Source organism: Somniosus microcephalus, chromosome 5 (assembly GCF_052327205.1).
Source record: "Somniosus microcephalus isolate GS21.2 chromosome 5, FLI_Smic_1.0, whole genome shotgun sequence".
NCBI classification, from domain to species: Eukaryota; Metazoa; Chordata; class Chondrichthyes; order Squaliformes; family Somniosidae; genus Somniosus; species Somniosus microcephalus.
In genome coordinates, this window is record NC_140991.1 from 93,002,472 (window position 1) to 93,030,330 (window position 27,859).

General features: G+C 43.9%; 1 protein-coding gene across 4 annotated transcripts in view; it reads right to left on the reverse strand.

The window, feature by feature from the left end:
* Window positions 1–27,859, reverse strand: part of ctnnal1 (catenin (cadherin-associated protein), alpha-like 1) — a 367,498-nt gene that overhangs the window by 151,914 nt on the left and 187,725 nt on the right. For 3 of the 4 annotated variants that reach the window (XR_015078391.1, XM_085987993.1, XM_085987995.1), the window contains exon 2: window positions 918–1,107. Coding sequence is in view for 2 of the 4 variants with exons in the window: in XM_085987993.1 (XP_085844119.1) it covers window positions 918–1,107 (190 nt within the window). In the remaining 2 variants the exon portion in view is untranslated. Of the gene's footprint in view, window positions 1–917; window positions 1,108–27,859 lie in introns of those variants that run through there. The other variant, XM_085987994.1, reaches the window with a different exon arrangement.

Genomic DNA, 27,859 nt, shown 5'->3' on the forward strand with positions numbered 1-27,859 from the left:
GGAAATTTCACAGTCCCACCATCACACAGTTTACCATAATCCTAGTGATAATACTGCTGCAACGGGTGTTGTACCAACACCGGGTCTACGCTGAGAGAAGCGTCGAGGTGGGGGTGAGGTTGGAGCTGGCGTGGTGTCAAACGGCATAGATAATGACCCAGAATTTGCTGGAGCAGGGCATCTCACGGTGTCCCTGGTTAGTTAGACCTTTTCCTGCAACCTTCCCCGCAAAATTTTTTTGCCCTGTAAATTGAAAGTGCGAACTGATAACAGCGCAGCGAGGGCAACAGGGCATCTCGGACCTTGGATAAACAGTGTACCTCATTAACCAATCAGATTTAAGGATTGAGAAATAAACAGAGGAAGGACTGAGAAGGAGGGTGAATTAGAGTGGGGGAATTCAATGTCAAATCAGGTACATAAAAAGAAATAAAGAGAGGGAAAGAAAGATTGGATTAAGAGAGAGAGAGAGATAGAAGATACAGAAAGGAAAAGTACGATTTTTTTTAAATTAGACATTTTAAAAATCACCAATAACAGTTCCCAACCTGATGGAATGAGACTCCACACTTTTAATTATTCACTTTCCGGGCCAGAGAGATTGATTGGAGGTCATTAACAATTATCATGTTGTTAAAAGGGTACTTGCGCTATTAATTACTAGGCTTAACTTTTTGTGGCGAGTTTAATGGGCATTAATATGCAAATGCAGCAACTTCATGAAAATCACTGGGATGTTAAGCGCGAGATGCCATTTTCGTAAAGCTAACGGGGTATCTCTTCCTCGCCACAAGTTGCTGGCAGATTTGCACATTAATAATGGCATTAATAACGGCACGCTCCGTTCACACACCGTTATTTTTTTCAGCAAATTCCAGCCCAACATCATTTACAATGCATCACAAGACAGAACCTACCTGCTCGCCGTGCCTCCTGGCAGGCAAAGTACATTTCTTCTTTTAACTCTTCATTTTCACTAGCTATGGCTTCACCAACTGTGACAAATCTTCCAACAGCCAGACTCACTGCTTGCCCTACCCGCTGAATTGCTCGCAGAGTTTTTTCAGACTTCTTTGGTTTCTCCTTGTGGTTGATCAGTGTTGTGATCTACAAGCAGGGGAAAAATGTTCAAGCAATTAAGTTTTAAAATCTTTTACAGATCTTACAAACTGTTCTAAATACAGTACTTGTCTGGGTAAATGATCACCAGATTAAAAGTTGAATTAGAACATGTGGCAAAAATGTATTTTATTACTGGTGTCCTGGTGGTTTGAGGAGTCACTGTACTCTGAATAAAGAGGCAAAATCAGATGAGCTTAAAACTCAAACTCATTACTATGTTTGTGTGAAATTTAGCAGTACTCAAGAGATCAATTTGGGTAACAGAAACACATCAGTTCTAAGTGATGGAACAAGGATAGGCATTAGCAAGGACAACAGCACACTTAACAGACTGCTAAATGGTGTACTTTGAGACACTGCAGGGACTTAATTTCTTAATGCAAAAGTATTTTTCAAACTTTTGCTCATTTGATTGACAAATGTTGAAATACTTGATTTTTTAATATATGTATGTTCCTGGGATGTGAGCGTCGCTGGCAAGGCCAGCATTTATTGCCCATCCCTAACTGCCCTTGAGAAGGTGGTGATCTTAAACCGCTGCAGTCCTTGTGGTGAAGGTACTCTCAGTGCTGTAGGGAGTTGTGACACAAAAAGCAGATCTGAGTCAACTCTCTATCATTTAACATAGGAAACATTAATCAATCTGCTCAAAAGCAACAACAGGAGGGAGATAGAGCAGAAAGCATGTTTTTTGAGTTTGTGAGTTTAGAAACCAAGAATAAAGTAGCGAGATGGTTTTATGAAGAGGTTTAATATGTTGTACAAAGTACAAGAAAATATTTAGTTGCAAAATAGGCAATTATAACTATTTGAAGCATGTAAACTTCAATCTTATGTTGCTAAGGTTGCAGCAAAGATCTCATGACTATGGTTGTACCACTATTAGAAATTTCTCTCAGTATTAGCTGCTTTGCATTAAATGTCACCAACTATCAATGTAAAAACTGATAGCAGCCCGTAGAGTTTAAAGAATGCAGTCCCTAAGGTTATATGATCAGTTGTGCAATCAGAGGGAATTTAAAAAAATCTGAATAATCTTGTGCGCCAGTCCTCCATTAAAGACTGAACCTAATATTGTAAACTCAACATTTCCACTATTGTGTGTGTGCACGTGCACCAGTGTGCTGTCCTTCCCCTTTCCCTTTGGTTCCTTTTTAGATATTGTTCATCTACAATATCTTCCAGTTATGACAGATGGTCTACACCTGAAACATTAACTTGTCTCCCCACCGATGCTGACTGACTTAAGTGTTTCCAGCATTTTCTGGGTTTTTTCAGATTTCCAGAAACTACAGTTTTTTGGCTTTTAGTTTGTTCTGATCCCACTCTTCCATCATTACATTAGCATAAACAATGACATATTACTCTGATCATCACTTTATTCATTGGGTGACTAGAAAATTTGAAAGAACGATGGCACAAACACAATACTGTATGTACCTCCTAGTTAACTGATTTGCATGGTGAATGAGGTTCAAGCCCCAGGCTCTTGTCATTCAAACAGCCATTTCAATAGTCAATAGAATACTCAATTACTAAAAATAAATGAGCTGCCACTGTTACTCGCCTGCTTATTAATCAAGTTAATGGGAACATACCACAATTAGCTTTGTTTGACTGCCAATAAACTAACAGTAATAGTAATAAGAGGCAGAAGTCCAAAGGCACTTCAACTTATTTCAGTACATGATTACAAGCTTATGACTATATCGCAGTTACCAAGATGAATATTTGGATGCAATACAGTAAACAGTACCAGATTACACTCTGGCTCATATAGTCTTCTTTCATTTAACATTTTGATTACTGCAGATTTAATCATGATTAGAATGAAACAGTGATTAAAATTACAGCAAAAAACAATTGAATCCTACTGATAATTGAAGAAGTTTACACTTATCCTACAGCAAGCAGACCTAAAACATCAAAGATATTCAATGTTTGAAGAACCACAGCTATAATTTAAAAGTTAAAGTTAGAGTACAGAAGTCTGGACTTTTTTTAATGGATGGCAGTACTGAGTCACCTGCAAAAAAATAACTGTAACCACAAATTATTGTGTCAGGAGGGATTGGAAATAGTGTAAAATGTGTGGGAGGCAATGACAGCAGTCACTTAGGCTTTGTGCAGAGCTCCTTCTCCTCTCAGATAGAGAAGGGATAGTTCAATAAAACTGAAACACCCACAGCCTGTTTTTCTGTCTACTTCACCTCCGGCTCTAGTAAATGAAGATCAACAAGATGTGCCTGGGGTGAAGAAAGAAAGAGAGAGAGCGAGGAAAAGCAGTGCATCCACAGGAAAGGCTTTGCTCTGCCTCAGAAGGCAGATAAATGAAAGGGAACAGTCGGACACAAAATTACATCAAGCATCTTCTTTAATGAGATGTTGCCCCAGCAACCCTGACAGGCCAAAATGTGAACTGACAGCTTTGGAAGACTACAGAACGCAACACATGGCAACAAAGCAAATAAAACACACAAAAATAAATCGGGGATGCCCTCCCCTCTGGCTCTTCATCTTATCCCTGCATTTGGCAAACATCCAAATGCTTTAATGTTATGGAATCCTTTAAATGCAGATCTAAAAAAGGCCAACTCAGACTTACTAACAAAAGTCCAAGATAGTAGAAAATGCCAACACCTCCCTTATATTAAAAATCAAATTTATGCATTCTGGAGCACTTTAACAAGATAATGTAAATATTGTAATTCAGCAATCATTTTCAGGCATTACATGAGGGATATATAGGTTATCCTGATTTTAATGAACTTTTTATGACATTTCTGTACAACACTGCATTAGTTATTATGATAAATGCTTCAAAAATATTTAGCAGCCTGATATTAATGGAAAACAATGCAATACATTATTTCAACACATAAGCCTGAATACACTTATTTACAGCACAAAGATAACATGATGAAGGAAAAATTGCCAATTCAATTTAAAAAACTTTATTTGCAATTACATTTCATCTAGATTTCATTTATTTTTATTTGCAGATTTTGGAAATATTTTAATTAAATTTTCTGAAACATAGAAAAATAGGAGGAGTAGGCCATTCGGCCCTTCGAGCCTGCTCCGCCATTCAATATGATCATGACTGATCCTCTATCTCAATACCATATTCCCCCTCTCTCCCCATACCCCTTGATGCCTTTTGCATCTAGAAATCTATCTATTTCCTTCTTAAATATATTCAGTGACTTGGCCTCCACAGCCTTCTGTGGTAGATAATTCCACAGGTTCACCACCCTCTGAGTGAAGAAATTTCTCCTCATCTCAGTCCTAAATGTCCTACCCTGTATCCTGAGACTGTGACCCCTCGATCTAGAGCGCCCAGCCAGGGGAAACATCCTCCCTGCATCCAGTCTGTCTAGCCCTGTCAGAATTTTATACGTTTCAATGAGATCCCCTCTCATTCTTCTAAACTCCAGTGAATACAGGCCGTTTCGAAGACTGTTCCTCCAAGGAAAGAGCGTCAGTGCTGGGGAATGCAGCATTTGCCTTTTGTTTTAACCAATGTCTGCAGTAGGTACCCCTAGGTTAAATAACATTGAATCAATTCTGGGTTAGCGACCTGCTTTATTGTCAAACCTCTGAACAGCAGCCCCAACTGGCTTAGAGAGAATATTTTCATTTATACCATCATGCTTATGGCTCTCATCTTAATTCACATATTGATACATATGCTATAGGTGTCAAAAAACTATGGGGAAAAAAAAAATCACATTATAGGAAATAAATTCACATAGGAAAAAGAAATCACACTTAACGCAATATGCCTTAATGGTTTGTTAATTCTAAATTAATCACAGCAAATTGTTCCCATCATAACCAGTCCTGTCCCAATGACTGACTTGTAACCGCCAGTAGGGCCCATTAGGGACCAAAGTGGCAATGTGTGTGTAGAGCCGGGAAATGTGGGTGAGGTTTTAAAATTAATATTTTGCATCTGTGTTCACTATGGAGAAGGACGATGTAGGCATAGAAATCAGCCAGGAGGATTGTGATATATTTGAACAAATTAGTATTGAGAGGGAGGAGGTACTAGCGGTTTTAGCGGGCTTAAAAGTGGATAAATCCCCAGGCCCAGACGAGATGTATCCCAGGCTGCTGTGTGAGGCAAGGGAGGAGATTGCAGGGGCTCGGACACAAATTTTCAGATCCTCTCTGGCCACAGGAAATGTGCCAGAGGACTGGAGGACAGCTAACGTAGGCAGGTAGTGCAGGGGTCCCCTGTGGCCATCCCCCCCCCTCAAACAGATACACCACTTTGGATATTGTTGAGGGGGGATGGCTTATCAGAGGAAGGCAGCAGCAGCCAACTTCCTGGCAACAGGGGTGGCTCTGCTGCACAGAACGGGAGGAAAAAGAGGGGTAGAGCTATAGTAATAGGGGATTCTATTGTAAGGGCAATAGATAGGCGTTTCTGCGGCCGCAAACGAGACTCCAGGATGGTGTGTTGCCTCCCTGGTGCAAGGGTCAAGGATGTCTCAGAGCGGCTGCAGAACATCTTGGAAGGGGAGGGTGAACAGCCAGTTGTCGTGGTGCATATAGGCACCGACGATATAGGTAAAAAGCGGGATGAGGTCCCAAAAACGGAATATAGGGAGTTAGGAGATAAATTAAAAAACAGTACCTCAAAGGTAGTAATCTCAGGATTGCTACCAGTGCCACGTGCTAGTCAGAGTAGAAATAGAAGGATATTTCAGATGAATACATGGCTAGAGGAATGGTGCCAGGGGAGGGATTCAAGTTCCTGGGACATTGGAACCGGTTCTGGGGGAGGTGGGACCAGTTCAAACCGGACGGTTTGCACCTGGGCAGGGCTGGAACCAATGTCCTAGGGGGAGTGTTTGCTAGTGCTCTGGGGGAGTGTTTAAACTAAAATGGCAGGGGGTTGGGAACCTGAGGAGGGAGACAGAGGAAAGGGGAACAAGGATAAAAGCAAAAGATAGGAAGGAGAAAAGCAAAAGTGGCAGTCAGAGAAACCAACAGTTTAAATCAAACGTAGCCACAGTAAATAATAATTCTAATAGGTCTAAGAGCGTTAAAAAAACAAGCCTGAAGGCTTTGTGTCTTAATGCGAGGAGCATTTGTAATAAGGTGGATGAATTGGCTGCGCAAATAGAGGTAAACGAATATGATTTGGTTGGGATTACGGAAACATGGCCAAGACTGGGAACTCAACATCCAGGGGTATTCGATATTCAGGAAAGATAGGCAAAAAGGAAAGGGAGGTGGGGTAGCATTACCGGTTAAAGAAGGGATTAACACAATTATAATGAAGGATATTAGCTCTGATGATGTGGAATCTGTATAGGTAGAATTGAGAAATAATAAGGGGAAGAAAACGTTAGTGGGAGTGGTATATAGACCTCCAAACAGTAAGGCGGAGGTTGGGGATGGCATTAAAAGGGAAATTAAAGAAGAATGCAATAAGGGCACAGCAGTCATCATGGGTGACTTTAATCTACATATAGATTGGGCTAACCAAATTAGTAACAATACTGTGGAGGAGGAATTCCTGGAGTGTTTACGGGATGGTTTCCTGGACCGATATGTCGAGGAACCAACCAGAGATCAGGCCATCTTAGACTGGGTATTATGTAACGAGAAAGGATTAATTAGCAATCTTGTTGTACGAGGCCCCTTGGGTCAGAGCGATCATAATATGATAGAATTCTTCATTAAGATGGAGAATGAAGTAGTTGACTGAAAGACTAGGGTCCTCAATTTAAATAAAGGAAACTACGATGGTCTGAGGAGCGAGTTGGGTAGGATTGATTGGGGAATGTCACTCAAAGGGTTGACGGTGGATAGGCAATGGCAAACATTCAAAGACCGAATGGATGAACTACAGAATTTGTTCATCCCAGTTTGGCATAAAAATAAAACAAAAAAGGTGACTCAACCGTGGCTAACAAGGGAAATTAGGGATAGCATAAGATCCAAGGAGAGGACATATAAATTGGCCAGAAAAAGCAATAATCCTGAGGATTGGGAGCAGTTTAGGATTCAACAAAGGAGAACAAAGGGATTAATTAAGAAAGGGAAAACAGAATATGAGAGTAAGCTTGCAGGGAACATAAAAACTGACTGTAAAAGCTTTTATAGATATGTGTGAAGAGAAAAAGACTGGTGAAGTCAAGCGTAGGTCCCTTGCAGTCAGAATCAGGGGAATTTATAATGGGGAACAAAGAAATGGCAGACCAACTAAATACATATTTTGGTTCTGTCTTCACAAAGGAGGACACAAATAACCTCCCAGAGATGCCGGGGAACATAGGGTCTGATGAAAGGGTGGAACTGAAAGAAATCAGTATTTGTAGGGAAATGGTGTTAGGAAAATTGATGGGACTGAAGGCCGATAAATCCCCAGGGCCTGATAATCTACATCCTAGGGTACTTAAGGAAGTGGCCCTAGAAATAGTAGATGCATTGCTGGTCATCTTCCAGAACTCGATAGACTCTGGAACAGTACCCATGGATTGGAGGGTAGCTAATGTTACCCCACTATTCAAAAAAGGTGGTAGAGAAAAAGCAGGGAATTATAGACCGGTAAGCCTGACATCGGTAGTGGGGAAAATGCTAGAGTCCATTATAAAAGATGTAATAGCAGAGCACTTGGAAAGCAGTGACAGGGTCGGACAAAGTCAACATGGATTTACAAAAGGTATTATTTGAATGGCAATAGATTGGGAGACTAATCTACTGGAATTTTTTGAGGATGTAACTGGTAAAATAGATAAGGGAGAACCAGTGGATGTGGTGTGGTGTATTTGGACTTTCAGAAGGCTTTCGAGAAGGTCCCGCATAAGAGATTAGCGTGCAAAATTAAGTCACATGGGATAGGGGGCAAGGTATTGACTTGGATAGAGAACTGGTTGGCGGACAGAAAGCGGAGTTGGAATAAACGGGTCGTTTTCCGAGTGGCAGGCAGTGACTAGTGGGGTACCGCAAGGATTGGTCCTAGGACCCCAGCTGTTCACAATATATATTAATGATCTGGACGAGGGAATTGGATGTAATATCTCCAAATTTGCAGACGACACAAAGCTGGGTGGGAGGGTATGCTGTGAGGAAGATGTCGTGAAACTCCAGTACGATTTGGACAGGTTGGGTGATTGGGCAGAAACATGGCAAATGCACTATAATGTGGATAAATGTGAGGTTATCCACTTTGGTGGCAAAAACAGGAAGGCAGATTATTATTTGAATGGCAATAGATTGGGAGAAGGGGAAGTGCAGAGAGACCTGGGTGTTCTTGTGCACCAGTCGCTGAAGGTAAGCATGCAGATGCAGCAGGCGGTTAAGAAGGCAAATGGTATGTTGGCCTTCGTAGCAAGAGGCTTCGAGTACAGGAACAAGGATGTCTTGCTACAGTTGTACAGGGCCTTGGTGAGACCGCACCTTGAGTATTGTGTGCAGTTTTGGTCGCCTTATCTGAGGAAGGACGTTCTTGCCATGGAAGGAGTGCAGCGAAGATTCACCAGGCTGATACCTGGGATGGCAGGAATGACGTATGAGGAGAGGTTGTGTCGATTGGGCTTATACTCACTGGAGTTTAGAAGATTGAGAGGGGATCTCATTGAAACCTATAAAATTCTGTCAGGCCTGGACAGACTAGATGCAGGAAGGATGTTTCTGATGGCCGGGGAGTCCAGAACCAGGGGTCATAGTCTAAGGATAAGGGGTAAGCCATTTAGGACTGAAATAAGGAGGTATTTCTTCACCCAGAGAGTGGTGAACCTGTGGAATTCTCTGCCACAGAGGGCGGTGGAGGCCAGGTCATTAAATATATTCAAGAAGGAGTTGGATATATTTCTTAAGGCTAAAGGGATCAAGGGATATGGGGAGAAGGCAGGGACAGGGTACTGAATTTGGATGATCAGCCATGATCTCATTGAATGGCGGAGCAGGCTCGAGGGGCCAAATGGCCTACTCCTGCTCCTATCTTCTATGTTTCTAAGAAGGGTAGTAGGGATAAACCAGGGAATTACAGGCCAGTGAGCCTAACATCAGTGGTAGGGAAATTATTGGAAAAAATTCTGAGGGACAGAATTAGTCTCCACTTGGAAAGGCAAGGATTAATCAGCATGGCTTTGTCAGGGGGAAATCATGTCTAACCAATTTGATTGAATTTTTCGAGGGGGTGACTAGGTGCGTGGATGAGGGTAGTGCAGTTGATGTAGTCTACATGGACTTCAGTAAGGCTTTTGACAAAGTCCCGCATGGGAGACTGGTCAAGAAGGTAAGAGCCCATGGGATCCAGGGCAATTTGGCACACTGGATCAAAAATTGGCTTAGTCGCAGGAGGCAGAGGGTGATGGTCGAAGGTTGTTTTTGTGACTGGAAGCCTGTGTCCAGTGGTGTACCGCAGGGATCGGTGCTGGGTCCTTTGCTGTTTGTAGTGTACATTAAGGATTTAGATATGAATGTAGGAGGTATGATCAGTAAGTTCGCAGATGACACGGAAATTGGTGGAGTGGTAAATAGCGAGGAGGGAAGCCTCAGGCTACAGGGCGATATAGACGGGTTGGTCAGACGGGCAGAACAGTGGCAAATGGAATTTAACCCTGAAAAGTGTGAGGTGATGCATTTTGCGAGGACTAACAAGGCAAGGGAATACACAATGAATGGTAGGACACTAGGAAGGACAGAGGATCAGAGGGACCTTGGTGTGCATGTACATAGATCCCTGAAGGCAGCAGGACAGGTAGATAAAGTGGTTAAAAAGGCATATGGGATACTTGCCTTCATTAGCCGAGGCATAGAATATAAGAACAGGGAGTTTATGATGGAGCTGTACAAAACGCTAGTTAGGCCACAGCTGGAATACGGTGTGCAGTTCTGTTCACCACACTATAGGAAGGATGTGATTGAATTGGAGAAGGTGCAGAGGAGATTCACCAGGACGTTACCTAGGCTGGAGCGTTTCAGCTATGAAGAGAGACTGAACAGGCTGGGCTTGTTTTCCTTAGAGCAGAGAAGGCTGAGGTGGGACCTGATTGAGGTGTGCAAAATTATGAGGGGCATAGATAGGATAGATAGAAAGGAACTTTTCCCCTTAGTAGAGGGGTCAATAACCAGGGGGCATAGTTTCAAGATAAGGGGCAGGAGGTTTAGAGGGGATTTGAGGAAAAACTTTTTCACCCAGAGGGCGGTTAGAATCTGGAACTCACTGCCTGAAAGGGTGGTAGAAGCAGGAACCCTCACAACATTCAAAAAGCATTTAGATGAGCACTTGAAACGCCATAGCATACAAGGCTACGGACCAAGTGCTGGAAAATGGGATTAGAATAGATAGGGCTTGATGGCCGGCGCGGACACGATGGGCCGAAGGGCCTCTTTCTGTGCTGTATAACTCTATGAGTACTTTATACTAGTGTTATAGGGCACAAAATATTCCGCACATAAAAGCTAAGTTTGAAAGAAGATCCAAATGTGCTGCTGGATTTTTTTTTGTTGCAGTTCTTGGATATACAGTTTGAAATTTTCACATTGTGTAGTGGTAAGGCAGTCTAGTGTCTTTGTTACTGGAATAGTAATTCAGAGCTTGACTGGAAATAAAAGCTGGTATCAGTAAAAGTGACCTTAAAGCTTTCAAATTGTCGTTAAACCCAACTGGTTCATTAACCTCCTTTAGGAAAGCAAACCTGCTGTTCTCATCTGCTCAGGCCTACGTGTGACTCCAGGCCCACACCAATGCGATTGACTCTTTACTGCTCTCTGAAGTGGCCTAGCAAGCTACTCAGTTGTATCAAACTGCTACAAAGAATCTGCGGAGGTTCAAAAAGTACACCTTCTAGGAATGGGCAATAATTGCCGCCCTTGGCAGCGACGCCCACATCCTGAGAATGATTTTTTTTTAAATCCAGGATGGGTGGGGGGTTAAAGATTTTTTTAAATGGAGAACCCGACCCCAACACGTCGACTTCTGTTTTAAACAGAGGCAGGTCGGAGAGCATGTGACCAACCTTTTTTAAAAATTCGTTTATGGGGTGTGGGCATTGCTGGCAAGGCCAGCATTTATTGCCCATTTCTAATTGCCCTCGAGGAGGTGGTGGTGAGCCGCCTTCTTGAACCGCTGCAGTCCGTGTGGTAAAAGTACTCCCACAGTGCTGTTAGGGAGGGAGTTCCAGGATTTTGACCCAGCAACGATGAAGGATCGGCGGCGATATACTTCTAAGTCAGGATGGTGAGACACTTGGAGGTGGTGGTGTTCCCATGCGCCTGCTGTCCTTGTCCCTCTAGGTGGAAGAGGTCGCAGGTTTGGGAGGTGCTGCCGACGAAGCCTTGGCGAGTTGCTGCAGTGCATCTTGTAGATGGTACACACTGCAGCCACGTAGAGGGAGTGAATATTTAAGGTGGTGGATGGGGTGCCAATCAAGCGGGCTGCTTTGTCCTGGATGGTGTCAAGCTTCTTGAGTGTTGTTGGAGCTGCATTCATCCAGGCAAGTAGAGAGAAATCCATCGCACTCCTGACTTGTGCCTTGTAGATGGTGGAAAGGCTTTGGGGAGTCAGGAAGTGAGACACTCGCTGCAGAATACCCAGCCCCTGACCTCCTCTTGTTGCCACAGTATTTATGTGGCTGGTCCTGCTCTCAAGAGGTGGGTCGGTCAGTCCTTAAATATTTTAAAAGGAGGCTGTGTGCCTCAATTTTAACGCATCTTTTATTTTTAACACCTGCAGGCCGTTAAATTTGGGAGGACCTCTGGGAAACCTGTACTTCTGGGTTTTCTGGCTGCTAAACCTCCCCCTTGCCCCCCTCCCCACCTACCTATTATTGAGGCCAAAATCTGTCCAATCAGAGTATACTTCCTTTCACTGCTCTTTTTCCCCATCTAGCTGCTCACTCGGGCAACCTATGCCAACTTAATAAAAGCAGCAATCTGCATAATATGTTTACCTTCACTATCTTGCAGAGTTATTGGTAGCACAACATTTTTCACAATGCTAATAAACAATCTAGTTAGTAGCAGGTTATTTTTCCCATTCGTTTTTTTTTAACTCAAATTAAAATGGCAGAGACTCAACATCCTGCATTGCAAACAGGCTGTTAAACCCCAGCTTGGTGCCACTACTTCTTCACTTACCTTGTCTTTTATACATAGATACATAGAAGATAGGAGCAGGAGTAGGCCATTCGGCCCTTCGTGCCTGCTCCGCCATTCGATGAGATCATGGCTGATCCTTTAATTCAGTATCCCGTCCCCGCCTTCTCTCCGTAACCCTTAACCCCTTTTGCCCGTAGAAATATATCTAATTCCCTCTTAAATATATTTAATGAGCTGGCGTACACTGCCCTCTGTGGCAATGAGTTCCACAGGTTCACCACTCTCTGAGTGAAGAAATTCCCCCTCATCTCTGTCCTAAATGGTTTAGCCCTTATCCTTAAATTATGTCCTCTAGTTCTGTTCTCACCCGCCAAGGGAAACATTCCTTCTGCATCCAGTCTGTCTAGACCTGTCAGAATTTTATACACTTCTATGAGGTCCCCTCTCAATCTTCTAAACTCCAGTGTGTACATCCCTAAACTACATAGTCTCTCCTCATAGGTCATTCCCGCCATTCCTGGTATCAGCCTGGTGAATCGCCGCTGCACCCCCTCCATGGCAAGAACATCCTTCCTCAGATGAGGCGACCAAAACTGTACACAGTACTCGAGGTGTGGTCTCACCAGTGCCCTGTACAGCTGCAGCAAGGTATCCCTGTTCCTGTATTCTAACCCTTTTGCTATGAAGGCCAGCATACCGTTTGCCTTCTTGACCGCCTGTTGCACCTGCATGCTCGCCTTCAGTGACTGGTGTACAAGAACACCCAGGTCTCTCTGTACTTCCCCCTCTCCCAATCTATTGCCATTTAAATAATAATTTGCCCTCCCGTTCCTGCACCCAAGGTGGATAACTTCGCACTTGTCCACATTATAGTGCATCTGCCATTTATCCGCCCAATCGCCCAGTCTGTCCAAATCGCTCTGGAGCTTCCTGGTCTCTTCCTCTGAGCCCACCCCACCTCCTAGTTTAGTGTCGTCTGCAAATTTGGAAATGCTGCATCCGACTCCCTGATCCAGGTCATTAATGTAAATTGTGAACAGCTGGGGGCCCAGGACAGATCCCTGTGGTACCCCACTTGTTACTGCCTGCCATTCAGAAAATGAGCCGTTTATTCCAACTCTCTGTTTTCTATCTGACAGCCAGTTCCCTATCCACGCCAAAACTTTCCCCTTTATCCCATGAGCCTCAATTTTCCATGCTAATCTTTTATGTGGGACCTTATCGAAGGCCTTTTGGAAGTCCAGGTACACCACATCTACTGGCTCTCCCCCATCTATTCTACCAGTTACTCCCTCAAAAAATTCCAATAGATTAGTCAAGCACGATTTACCCTTTGTAAATCCATGTTGACTCTGTCCTATCCTGTCCCCATTTGCTAAGTGCTCCGCTATTTCATCCTTAATGATGGACTCCAGCATTTTGCCCACAACTGATGTAAGGCTTACAGGTCTGTAATTACCTGCTTTTTCCCTACCCCCCTTTTTGAATAGTGGGGTAACGTTAGCTACCCTCCAATCCATCGGCACTGTTCCCGAGTCTAATGAATTCTGAAAAATCATCCTTAGTGCATCCGCTATCTCTAGGGCCACCTCCTTCAGTACCCTAGGATGCATGTTATCAGGCCCTGGGGATTTGTCCACCTTCAATCCCTTTAGCTTCCTTAACACCATATCCTTAGAGATATTGATTTGCGTCAGTTCCTCCTTTGCCAATGTCCCTATTTTTCCCGATATCCCAGGGAGGTTTTTTGTGTCTTCCTTCGTAAAGACTGACCCAAAGTATGCATTTAGTTGATCTGCCATTTCCTTATTTCCCATTATATATTCCCCCGTATCTGACTGCAATGGACCAACTTTGGTTTTCACCAGTCTTTTCCTTTTGATATATTTATAAAAGCTTTTGGAGTTAATTTTTATATTTTCCGCCAGCTTGTTTTCGTAAGCTATTTTCTACTAGTGAACACAGAAATATTCTGTTTTGGCTTCCGCTCATAACTTACAAAATATAGCAACAGTGCTATGCACCTCAATTCCATTTAAAGCAGCGCAGTCCTTGTGAAAAACTTTTCAGGGGCTGTGCAAAGAAGATGAGCCAAAAGTGGCATGCACCATCGTGACAATGGGATTGGCTCGGATTACTACTGCAGCATGAACTTGGAAAGAAATAAGAGAAGATTTTCCAAACAATTGTTCCTGAAGACATCAAGCCTTTAAGGATACAACAATTCTTCTGTCTGGACATAAAGCCTACATATTAAAATGCCCTTATTAGGGCATACGTTTTCTCCCGAGATTTACATATATTTTGATGATGCTACCAGACAGGTTTTTTTTTTTAATTCTCACATTATGCTGCATTAACAAAGCTGGTGTATGTTGGTTACAGCCTAACACAATAGCACACTTTACAGAATATTATCTCAAAAATGTATGTCAATTCAGGAATTGAAACAATTACAACATTAATTATGCAACATGGTAGAGAAAGAACTTGCTCATGATAACTGTGGCAGTTTGCCAAGCTGTCAATCGGGATTGGCAGGCCAAAAAATACATCAGCCAACAGATTAATTCAGTTAACTGGACTTTAGAACAATTCCCACAACCTCTTTTATGGCCTTTAAATAGTTAGGTGCAAGAAAAAAAACAGTAAACAATAGTATATGTGATTAATAAATCTTTTTATACTTTGTGTTTGTGAAAATCAAAAGCCAGAACAATGTTCATAATTTTCATGGCAGCTTGCCATTCTCGTTACAGCTACTTGCATTGAGATGTAGGTTTTAACTTGTTGATCTTTCATGGCATTGTTTCTGGAGAAAAAAACCAAAAATGGTCTCATAGGAACATAGGAAAGAGTCTCCCACTTTCTTCAACTGTTTCCCATTCTTTCTTGTCTAACTCTTTACGTGGGGCTCTCTCTCTGTCCCACATTTTTCCCATTGTGGTATCTCTCTCTCTCTCTCTCTCTATGTCTCTGACTCGATTTCTCACTTTAATACAAGTCGAGGGAGAGAGAGGGAAACACCGGCAGCCAGAAGGAAAAACACATACACTGGGGGTTTGAACTCGAGCACAGGAGGAGAGTCGGAGACTGAGGCCACCAAGGTTATGCATGTGGGAAGGCCCAAACGATCCAAAGCCCAGCTGAAGTATCCAAGCTCCAGAAAACAAACCCAAGGCCCCTGGAGGTAGGGCAGGCTTCTGAAGGAAATTGTTTTAGATATTAGGTGAAGAGATGATGATTTGAATAAGGTTTTTGAGCCTCCTTCCACCCCCTGCATCCCAACCACCCACAGGATTGTTACATAATGAGGTAGGGAATCAACATAGCTGCTAAAATAACTTAAATTCCAGCGACGTGATTGGTTCCCTTTTCTCGTGAATGAAATCTTTGAAAGATACTGGGGTTGATTTGACTGCCTTCGCCTGGTGTTGACGCCTTCATTTGGGACTGGTAGCCATAATGCTCCATTAACACCAGCGATGCGGCCAGGGCCATTTTGAATTGGGCCTACTGCCAGATGCCCACAGCACCCACCTGTTTCAGGCGCTAGGCCTTTTCAATATGGAAATCAAGGTCCTATGGCATAAATAGGATCTCAATTACTGTTTTCATAAAAGGGCCCAATGAGCCCCACTAAATGCAAGTGTTGGGTTATTTTTGTGGGCCCTGGAGGAGCAGAGTCACAAATGACATCCTATGTGCTATCCCTCCTCATCCTTCTCGACCGATCAGCGGTCTTTGACACGGTTCACCATCCTTCTCCAACGCCTCTCCTCCATTGTCCAGCTAGGTGGGACTCCCCTCTCCTGGTTCCATTCTTAGCTATCCAGTCACAGACAATCACCTGCAATGGCTTCTCTTCCCGCTCTCACACGCTTACCTCAAGTCCCCAAGGATCTATCCTTGGCCCCTCCCATTTCTCATCTACATGCTGCCCCTCAGCGACATAAACTGAAAACGTGTTCCACGTGTACGTTGATGGCACCCAGCTGTACCAACACCACCACCTCTCTCGGCCCCTCTACTGCCTCTGGTTTGTCAGGCTACTCGTCAGACATCCAGTATTGGATGAGCAGAAATTTCCTCCAATTAAATATTGGGAAGACCAAAGCCATCGTCTTCGGTCCCTGCCACAAATTGCGTTCCCTAGCTACCGACTCCATCCCTCTCTGTGGTCATGGTCTGGGGCTGAACTAGACCATTCGCAACCTTGGCGTCCTATTTGACCCTTAGCTAATCTTCCGACCCCATAATCCTCGCCATCACCAAGACCGCCTACTTCCACCTCCGTAACATCGCCAGTCTCCACCCCTACCTCAGTTCATCTGCTGCTGAAACCCTCACCCATGTTGCCTAGAACCTAAGCTCTGGAATTCCCTCCCTAAACATCTCTGCCTCTCCTTATCTCTCTCTCCTCTTTTAAGGCGCTCCTTAAAACCTAGCTCTTTAACCAAGCTTTTTGTCACCTGTCCTAATATCGCCTAATGTGGCTCGGTGTCAAATCTTGTTTGATAACACTCCTGTGAAGCGCCTTGGGGCGTTTTGCTATGTTAAAGGCACCATATAAATGCAAGTTGTTGTTAGAATAGGGTCACAGAGGTTAAGTTCTCAGACCTACAGATCTCTTTCAAAAACAAATTTTACTGCATGTAATGAACATCTGGAAATTTGTACTGGCCCCATTTTCACTGAGCAGTTGAAAATAGTTTTCAGGACCTTCAAGTCCTGGATGTCAAGAGTACAAAACATACCGGTCGGTGGTCAACTCATTCATGAAAGAATTCTGAATTCTTTACACCTCTAATGTTACACAGAGTTTTATTGTGCTCCCAAAGTGCCACGGATTGGTCCTTAGGGAGTTATCTGAATAATAAATTGCATTCAAGTGTTTGCTCTTTGACAATTATTAAATGTTTGTCTTTCTGTTCGAATTATGTGATTTATATGAAATGATTGGCTTATTGCCATTTGCATTTTTATCGATTTAACTCTAATATTCTTATAAAGAATGAGGAACTCAAATTTATTATTTTTTCAAATAAGAGAGGAACTTCTATGCAAAACATGAGTTTTAAAACTGAAAATTTTAGTGAGCTGTCCCAACACTTCAAAGAATATCCATCATGTATTATTTATCTTTAAATTAACATGTCCAGTTTAAATTTGGGTGAAACTATTAATCAATTACCATGACAATGTAAAATCCTTAAAGTCTAATCCCACAGAAACCGGTACAATTGATGATCTGCAGTCAAATATTGGTGCAGGGGGGACAACATTTTGAAGCTTTTTCCTCAACTGGATAGTTTAGCTGTTCAAACAGTACAAAGGCTGCAGAGAAGCCATTTTAAAATTAAAACTTATGCAAAAGCAGCTGATCTCCATCAACCTTTTGGGGCATCGCTACAGTTTTGGAGGTCCTTCAGATAGGTTTAGTTCCAGGGACAGCCGGCATCAAAACTCCCACCTTGGAGAAGGCACACTGGCCATCAGATTTTAAATAAACTTTTCCTAAAAAGAACTGCATCACCAAGCAGGATGTTTTACTTTTCTTGCAAAGTGAAAATAATTCAGCCAGGGCAACAATGTCCATTTAAGTTCTTATCTTCAGTTTTATCTCCTCCCATCCTAACCCAAATTAACAGCAGCAGTGATCCCAACGTTGTTTGTGCATTGTGTGTGTGTAATAAATATTATAAAAGCATAATAAACACTGGAAAAGTTAAACTTGTGTGTTGCTCAAATTACTTTCACTGTTTGATTCTACTGTAAATCCCTTGCTGAGTTAATGCTTCAATTATCCAGTATCCTTTGATCTCACAGTAAAAGAAGTTAAGTGATTACCCAGATTATGTGATCATTCTGCACACATTCAAAACAGTGGTGCAAGCAAACCTGGCAAGTGTTGCTCATTGAAAGTGACAATAGCTTTTTTTGGTTTAAAATGCAACCCATTCTGACAAAAGTCATTCTACTGGATGAATACAGATCTCTGCATTTAATTGGATTTTCAGTGAGTGTCGCTCTTGTTGATCATAAATCTCTTAACATTTCCCTTATGTTGAAAACTGAGAGGTTTGCTGTGAACTGAGTTCAGTGAATAATAACAAATATGCAATGATAAAAAGGAATGTGTCCAACTGAATTACTCCTTCCAACAAGCCATTTACAATGTGCAACTTATTTTAAATATCTTTAAATCTTATCTGAAATTACCAAAATGTTAGAAATGTGACATTGAGATGGTGACGTTAAAAAAACCTTTTAAACATACAATGATTTTTTAATTAGAAAGAAAATATATCTTCTCACCAACATTGCTGGCAAAACCATTCTGGAATCCAAACTCCAAGCAGCAGGGTTATGCATCTGTTTTAGGTTTAACACAATAGGCTTGCTATTTTATCCGTTTGGTATGATTGATAAGACTTTTGACTACAGGAGAATAGGCAGACTAGGAAAATGGGTAGGTAAGTGGCAGGTTCAGTTTAATACATAAAAATGGAAGGCAACACATTTTAGGAAGAATAAAGAAGGGAGCTATTCCTCAAATGGTTACTTTCTCAGTGCAGCAGTGTAGCATTGGAATTTAGGTGTGCAAATACATAAATCCTTAAAAATGATTCAACAGTCTAAAAAAAAGCCATTAGGAACGCAAATGGAATTTTGTGGTTTATTTCGAGAGGAATTGAAAAACAAAGAGGTCATGATGACTCTAGAAAATGATGGTTCTGCTACATCTGGAACACTGCATTTTGGGCTCCTCGCTATGACTGTTATAATAACCCTGGAGAATGTACATGTGTATTTGGCACGCTAGCACAAGGCATGAAAGGTCTGAGTTATGAGGAAAGGCTAGAACGAGGGCTGTATTCTCTCAAGCCGAGAAGAATGAGAGGGGATTTTGCAGGTGTTCAAAATGATCAAAGGAATAGACAAGACAAACATAAATAATTTCTACTGTAAGTTAAACTGAAGACAGAAGGCCATGATCTCAAGGTAAACATTACATACATAAAAAGAGGGCAAGTAAAATAAATCTTTTCAGGTGAAGAGTTATCAGAATATGGAATGCCTTATCACAATGGATGATCAATCGATGATGAGGCAATTACAGCATTGAAAAATTAACTGAATAATTACTTAATAATGAATATAAAAGGACATGGGGAGAAAGCAAGAAAATGGGACTCAGTAAAATTAGCCCGAGAGAGAACAAAGTTCAGTGTAGGCGAACTACAAATGGCTCTCTGCATTAAAAAATAAATTTTGCTTCTACATTTCTAAAAGTTGCTGAAAAATTGATTTTTATGACTGAAAAAAGGAGAAACATCTCAAAGCGATCTGCACTGTGAATTACTTCGAAGTTATTGATTATGTGGCTAAACACAGCAGCCATTTTGAACATAGACAGCAATGAGGTGATAACTGGTTACTTTCTTTCGGTGGTTCTGGCTGAGGAGGCCAGGAGAACCCCTTGGCCTAGGAATTCAATGGTGCTCTGCCAGTTTTACAGGTGTAAAACCGTTCAATATGGCAGGCAGTGTGTGGCAGATGTTCTGAGTCGGAAGTGTACTGCCCACCATATTAGTACAGGAATTCAGGGCCGGTGCCTGAAACAGGAGTTTGGCCCCTTATTAGCAGGTGCAAAGGGCCCAACGCCTGTCTGATGCCCACTTTACCAAACTGGTTTGCCCTGAAAGCAGCCGTTGCCGAGCTATCTGCATTCAGTAAAACGTGGTCTACATGCAGCCTAACCAGCGTCCTTAACTGGACCCCACCAAAAAGGTAAGTTTTGTCAAGTATACTTACCTGAATGTGGAGTCGGTCAGAGCAGGAGTGCTCCTCCTGGCTCCACTGCAGTCCCGAAGACCGCTGCACTCGCATGGCACCCTCCCGATTTCCCATCTCTCTCTCTCCTGATCTCAGCCCCTTCCCTCTCCCAATCATGCCTCTTGCGTTTGCTGCCCTCTCCTCTCCCGATCGCTGACACCTAGGGTTGCAAAATTCTGGGAATTTTTAAAAGAGGAAACTTTCCATGGAATTTTCAGGAATTTAGAGTTTTTTTGCACACTGATGGTTTTTGTCTCTGACCCTTATATTATCTTTGTCGTCAAAATAGACATACTGTTCCATACAAATAAAAACAGGCTTTCAAAACTTTATTTAGGTTATAATTTTGAACTTTATTGAACCCCCACAAAAAAGACCCATCTAAAATAAAATAAAAAGAGCGTCAACTTATTTAGCCTGTAATTTGTCCTTATTTTGTCCCTTTGAGTCTTCTACTCATGAGTCTTCGGAGTCTTCTACTCCTCATTGCTCCTCCTGATTCTCTGACTCTGGCTCTGACGTGTCCATTTCCTCCTCTGTGTCAGTGTCTAGCTGTGTGGTGGACACTTCTGTATCTGGCTCAATAAGTTGTAGGTTCGCCCGGATAGCCACCAGTTTCTCCACTCTCTTGTTAGTCAGCCTGTTGCGCACCTTTGTATGCATATTCCCAAAAAGTGACCAGTTTCGTTCAGAGGCCGCTGATGAAGGTGGGATTTGGAGTATCACCGATGCAATAGGTGACAGGACCTCAGATGCACAAAGTCCCTTCCACCAGGTATGTGCACTGATATGCTTGCATGATTCCCATATCCCATCCCCATTCCAAAGACCTTGCTTGGTAGAGAACTTTGCCAGACATCCCAGAACTTTGCCCACATCCAGATTGAGATGGTGTGAGAGGGTAGAAATCACACTGTAAGCGCTGTTGATCTGTTCTCCAGAAAGTATTGGTCTCCCAACATGCTTTGGGTCCAGCATGTATGCTGCAGCATGAATCGGCTTGACACAAAATTCTTGACGCATCTGTATGAATTGAACAATTGCCTTCTCCTCTGCTTTGAGCAGCAGGGATGTGGGTAGGGCAATACTGATTTGTTCTTTTAAATCAGTAAAAAGCCTGAGAACATCTGACAAGACAGCATCATCTCCTTCAATCTGAGCAATTGCAGATGCTACTGGTGAGAGTAGTTTAAGGCTGCTAACCACTTTCTCCCAAAACACATCATCCAGCAGTATTTTCTTGATGGTGGTTTCCATATCCCCAGACTGGGATATTGCCATTTCTTGCAGCGACTCCTTACCCTCCAGAAGGCTGTTGTACATTATGACAACGCCACCCCACTTAGTGTTGCTGGGCAGCTTCAGTGTGGTGTTCTTGTTCTTTGTCGTTTGCTTGGAGTTGTAGGTTGCTGCAACTACCTGTTTTCCCCTGACATACTTAACAACTTGCTTGGCTCTCTTGTACAGTGCTTCCATGGTTCTCAAACCCATGATGTCCTTGAGGAGCAGGATAAGCCCATGAGCTGCGCACCCAATAGACGTAATATGAGGGTAGGCCTCCTCCACTTGAGCCCAAGCAGCCTTCATATTCGCAGCATTGTCAGTAACTACTTTTGTGATCCAAGATCGTTGGATAAATGCTGCTGCATCTTTGTGGCATTCTTTACATATGGCTTTCTACAGTGTTTGCACATGTACACAGTCTTTCCATCTTTAATGCCTGGGGTAAAATGCTTCCACACATCCGACGGTAAACGTGGCATTGTTCTATGCAGAGAAATAAAGGGCAATCATCTCTGTGTCGAACTGCGGTCGATCAGCACGATTGCAACAGGGCGAGTACATTTTTGCTGATGCTCCATGTGATGGAAGCATGACCTGTACACACACGACGCTACATCACCAATAGTGTATTATTTTGTATATTTTAAATTGAAGGACAACAGAGTTCAACAAGTAACTGGTTTATTTGGTATAAAGTCTGATTTACTTACTGCATCATCACAACATCAGCAGAAAACAAAAGGACTTCCCTCAGGACCCCTAACCTGGATCTTAAAAAAACTATAGCAGTCTTACAGATGCCTGCAGGCCAATCACAATTCGATATGCAAATATTACAAATAGAGGGAGCTAATCGCTCATCCACCCATCCAACCAATCAGGACACATTTGTTCACAGTCACACACAAAACTTGTAATTATTAAAACAAGCCAAGTAAGAAGATAAACATATATTGATTAAGAAATTCCTTAATAATTAAGATTCCATCTCTGTTAGTAATTTTAAGAGAGGACCTGTGGAAAAAAAAGAAATACAAAAAAACCAATATTATGCTAGCATGTGCTTTTTTGGGCAAAATTCCCAAGCTAAACTTCCCGTGGAAAATTTCCGGAAATTTACCGGAAGCTTTCCACCCCTTTGCAACCCTACTGACACCCCCGCCCTTTCTGATTGTTTCCCTCTCCCCCCGCAACCCAAGGACCACTGCTAACATCTTTGCTGGCGAGCTACCTGGGGAGGCTCAGCACCTCGCCGGTCTGATGTAAATGAGGCCAGAGGACCAATATCAGGTAGGCCTCGAGCCTATCCATTCTGGTGTAGGGGTTGTTATTCATGCCCAGTTTGCACCGGCACGTCAGTGCAAACCAATTTCTAGGCCCTTGACTTGAAGCTGGCTCTTCATATAATGCTTTGGGATTTTTAACATCCATATGAACCAGTGGAATGGGTAGTCTTGATTTAAGGTTTCATGCAAAAAGACGGCACCAATAATGCAACACACCTTCACTGTGTGTGACTCTAGGTAATTTGCTCAGGTCCTGAAGTGGAATCTAAACCCATATCCCTCTGACTCAGAGGCTGGTGGATTACCAACTGAGCCATGCTGACATTCATGCTGAGAAAAATGCTGTAAAGTAAGCAGTTCAGTGATTCTCAGTAAAGAGGCCTCATTTAATCTGATAGATTCTTTATTTTCTTAAGCGTAGTGAATACCCACTGGTAAAATCTCCCACAGAAAATTGAAATGTCCTCACCCGTTCAGCAATATGAATGTTAGTTAACCTTTTTCAATTGCACATTTAAATTTTAAAAAACTACACAAAAATCATTTTAGACCAGTGTCACTATTCAGAGGAAGAAAAACTAAGTTAGATATTTCAAAAGGAAAGAATTTCTGTACCAGTGCCTGGCATACATCAATCAGGTCTAAAATCAATTCTTTTTGTCTTCTGCTAACTGCAGCAAAGGTAACAATATACAGCAAGTGTAAAGAACCAGTGGAAGAATAGGGAACGGGCGATTTTAACCCACCACACCAGATGGTAATGGTGTGGGCAGGTCGTTAAATTCACAGTAGTGTACTTACTGCTGCGTTCCTGATGCGCTCCTGTCTGCCGCCATTTTAACCGCGGAGTTTTCAGAGACATCGAGGAACCCGCCAAGGCAGGCAGGGGCCTCACGAGTACATGTAAATTGGGGTCCTATGACACAATTAGGACCCCGGTGCCTTTTTAACGTAAAATCGCTGTCAATAAAACCCAGCAGGATTGGTCTCTCAGAGCTCCTGAAGCAGTGTTTATAGGGATACTCACCAGCTGGTAAATGGATCATAGGATCAGTGTGCCACTGAGCTGTCTGGATTGCCAGGGGAGTTTCCTACTTCCAGATCGCTTCTTTATGACATTTATTTGCCTTACTTACCTTCAGTAAGCTCGACCTGTTTATCACGGCTGCTATTATTGCCTGTTGGAGGAAGAGGAGCAGCAGCAGATTCAGCACCAGCAGCTGAGCCTGTTAGAAGACAACAGGTGAAAGGAGTTGCACATAGGAGGTCGTACCCAGCACAGCATAGGGCTCCTCAAAAGATTCATGTGTCTTGACATAGAAACATCGGAGGAGTAGGCCATTCAGCCCTTCGAGCCTGCTCCGCCATTCAATATGATCGTGGTTGAGCCTCTATCTCAATACCATATTCCCCCTCTCTCCCCATACCCGACACCTTTTGTGTCTAGAAATCTATCTGTCTCCTTCTTAAATATATTCAGTGACTTGGCCTCCACAGCTGTCTGTGGTAGAGAATTTCACAGGTTCACCACCCTCTGCGTGAAGAAATCTCTCATCTCGGTCCTAAATGTCCTACCCTGTATCCTGAGACTGTGATCCCTCGTTCTAGACCCCCCCCCCCCAGCCAGGGGCATCATCCTCCCTGCAGCCAGTCTGTCTAGCCCTGTCAGAATTTTATACGTTTCCACGAGATCCCCTCTCATTCTTCTAAACTCTAGTGAATACAGGCCTGGTCGACCCAATCTCTCCTCATAGGACGGTCCTGCCATCCCAGGAATCAGTCTGGTGAACCTTCGCTGCACTCCCTCTACGGCAAGTATATCATTTCTTAGGTAAGGAGACCAAAACTGCACACAGTACTCCAGGTGTGGTCTCACCAAGGCCCTGTACAACTGTACTAAGACATTCTTGCTCCTGTACTCAAATCCTCTTGCAATGAAGGCCAACATACCATTTGCCTTCCTAACTGCTTGCTGCACCTGCATGTTTGCTTTCAGTGACTGATATACAAGGACACCCAGGTCCCTTTGTACATCAACATTCCCCAATCTATCACCATTTAAATAATACTCTGCCTTTCTGTTTTTCCTACCGAAGTGGATAACTTCACATTTATCCATGTTCAATTCAATTTTATTTTATTTGTCATATATGCAGCAAACGTGTGTACTGCACAATTAAATGTTGATTTTTACGAGTCCTCCCAACATTGGAATAAATATGGCATAGCAATGATAAAAATACTAATAGAAATACAGTAATAGTAAATAAAACAGTAATCTATATATATAAATCGGTACTTCTGTCATTCTGTCTATCTGTCTGTCATCGCGTGTGCGTTGCGGGTATGCACTCGAAAGTTACAGGGCGTACCTACGCGCGCGTTACCTCCAAAGAAAGCTTACGCTTCCGAGACGGTTTTAAGCGTATTTACGTTTCGGCCGGGCTAAAATTGCGCCCGCGGTATCCCAAAAACCTTCAACATTCCGCTCATTAGCATCTCATTATCCGCTCATTAGCGACAGAGTGACCTCGAGCTTGACCAATCGTACGCCGGGTTGCTGGCGTGTGCCACCGGGCCAATCGGTGCGTGTGTGGCCGGGCTTTATCGTTCTGAACCGAGGTGAGTCGCCGCCATCTTGATTCCAAACTTTTCCTTTCTTTTTCCCGCTTTCTACGTCTTAAAAAAAAACGTTGCTTTTAAAACACATACTGTTTTTTTAAAAAATGATTTAGAAAGTAATTAACTTATCTAATCTCATTAATTTTCCTACCTTTCCCCGTTTTTCCAGGTAGGCCTAGAAGCCTCGGCGTCTCCTCCGCACCCACGCCCGAGCTAGGCACCTCCCGGCCCCACTCGAAGGCTGGAGGGCCGAGCCTCAGCCCAGCGCCGCTAGGGTGCGCGCGCAGCAGGAGCTGAGACCCGCTGTCTCTCTCTGGCTGGCCGGGGGGCGGGGCTTGCTGAGCGTCCAGCGTTACCCTGGCAACCGGGCCCGCCGGACGTCTCGCGCAGCCGCAATCGGCGGTCTTCACCTCGGGGCGGGGGGGGGGGCCGCGCGCGCAGCAGGAGCAGCTGAGACGCGGCGTCTCTCTCTCTGGCTTGGTCAGCGTCACGGTTACCCTGGCAACCGGGCCCGCCGGCCGACAGTCTCAGCTCCTGCTGCGCGCGCAATCGGCGGTCTTCACCTCGGGGGGGGGGGGGCGCGACCCCCGCCCTCCCTCCCTTCCCCCCCCTCCCTACCTTCCTCCCCCCCGCCCTCCCTTCCCCGCCCTCCCCCTCCCCTCCCCCGCCCTCCCCCTCCCTTCCTCCCCGCCCTCCCCCTCCCTCCCCCTCCCCCCTCCCGCCCTCCCTTCCCCTCCTCCTCCCCTCTCCCCCTCCTCCCCTCTCCCTCCCCCCCTCCCCTCCCCCTCTTCCCCCCAGTCGCTCTCTCTCTTCCCCCCAGTCGCTCTCTCTCTTCCCCCCAGTCGCTCTCTCTTCACCCCAGTCGCTCTCTCTCTCTCTTCCAACAACAACATTCCCTCGAAAAAGCCTCGGCACCGCCGGGCACTTCAGCTAGTAAATAATAAATTATTCGTTCATGAGTCTTATTGCCTGGGGGTAGAAGCTGTTTCGAAACCTGCTGGTACGAGACCGTATGCTTCGATATCTCTTACCGGACGGGAGCAGGGCGAAGAGGTTGTGGCTGGGGTGGCTCACGTCTTTGATGATTCTCAGGGCCTTCCCCCGGCACCTCTCGGGGTAGATATCCTGCACAGCAGGTAGTTTAATTCCTATAGTATGTTGTGCAGCTTTCATCACCATCTGTAGAGCCTTGCGGTCTATGGCGGTGCAGTTGCCATACCAGGTAGTGATGCAGCCGGACAGGATACTCTCGATGGTGAACCGGTAGAAGTTGGTGAGAATCTGGGGGGCCATTCCAAATTTCTTCAGTCTCCTGAGGAAGAACAGGCGTTGGCATGCCTTCTTGGTTACGACGTCGATGTGATTGGACCACGTTAAGTCCTCCGTAATGAATACACCCAGGAATTTGAAGCTGCTAACCCTCTCCACCTTAGCCCCTTCGATGTAGATTGGGGTGTGTCCCTCCACCTGCCGCTTCCTGTAGTCCACAATCATCTCCTTTGTTTTGCTGATGTTGAGGGAGAGGTTGTTGTACTTGCACCATTCTGCTAGGGCTCTTACCTCCTCCCTGTAGCCTGTCTCATCGCCATTCGTGATCAGGCCTGTCAGAATGTTATGATGTTATACTGCATCTGCCATGTATTTGCCCACTCACTCAACTTGTCTAAATCGCCTTGAAGCCTCTTTGCATCCTCCTCACAACCCCACCTAGTTTCATGTTGGTAGCAAACTTGGAAATATTACATTTGGTTCTCTCATCCAAATCATTGATATATATTGTGAATAGCTGGGGCCCAGGCACTGATCCCTGCGGTACCCCACTAGTAATCGCCTGCCACCCCAAAAAAGACCCATTTATTCCTACTCTGTTTCCTGTCTGTTAACCAATTTTCAATCCATGCCAGTATATTACCCCCAATCCCATGTGCTTTAAATTTGCACACGAACCTCTTATGTGGGACTTTATCAAAGGCCTTCTGAAAATCCAAATACACCACATCCACTGGTTCTCCCGCATCTATTCTACCAGTTACATCCTCAAAAAACTCCAGTAGGTTTGTCAAAAACGATTTCCCTTCCATAAATCCATGTTGACTTTGTCTAATCCCGTTGATATTTTCTAAGTGTCCTGTTATCACATCCTTTGTAATAGACTCTATCATTTTCCCTACTACTGAGGTTAGGCTAACCGGTATATAGTTCCCTGTTTTCTCTCTCCCTCCTTTTTTAAATAGTGGTGTTACATTTGCCACGTTCCAATATGCAGGAACTGTTCCATAATCTATAGAATTTTGGAGATGACAACCAATTTCCTCCACTATTTCCGTGGCTACCTCTTTTAGTACTATGGGATGCAGGTTATCAGGCCCTCGGGATTTATCGGCTTTCAGTCCCATTCATTTCTCCAGCACTATTCTTTTGCTAATACTAATTTCCTTTAATTCCTCCTTCTCACTAGACCCTTGGGGGGGGGGGGGGGGGGGGGGGGGGAGAAATTCAGTTGTGAGCGCCACCCATTAGCGCCTTAAGAGGGCGATAAGTGGGGCGCTAACCAACTCGCGCCCAGGCGCGGCAAGACCTGCGCCTCTCGTGAAATTGAGCGGACATTTAGCGGCGGTGCAAAACCCTACCGCCCGCTCTCC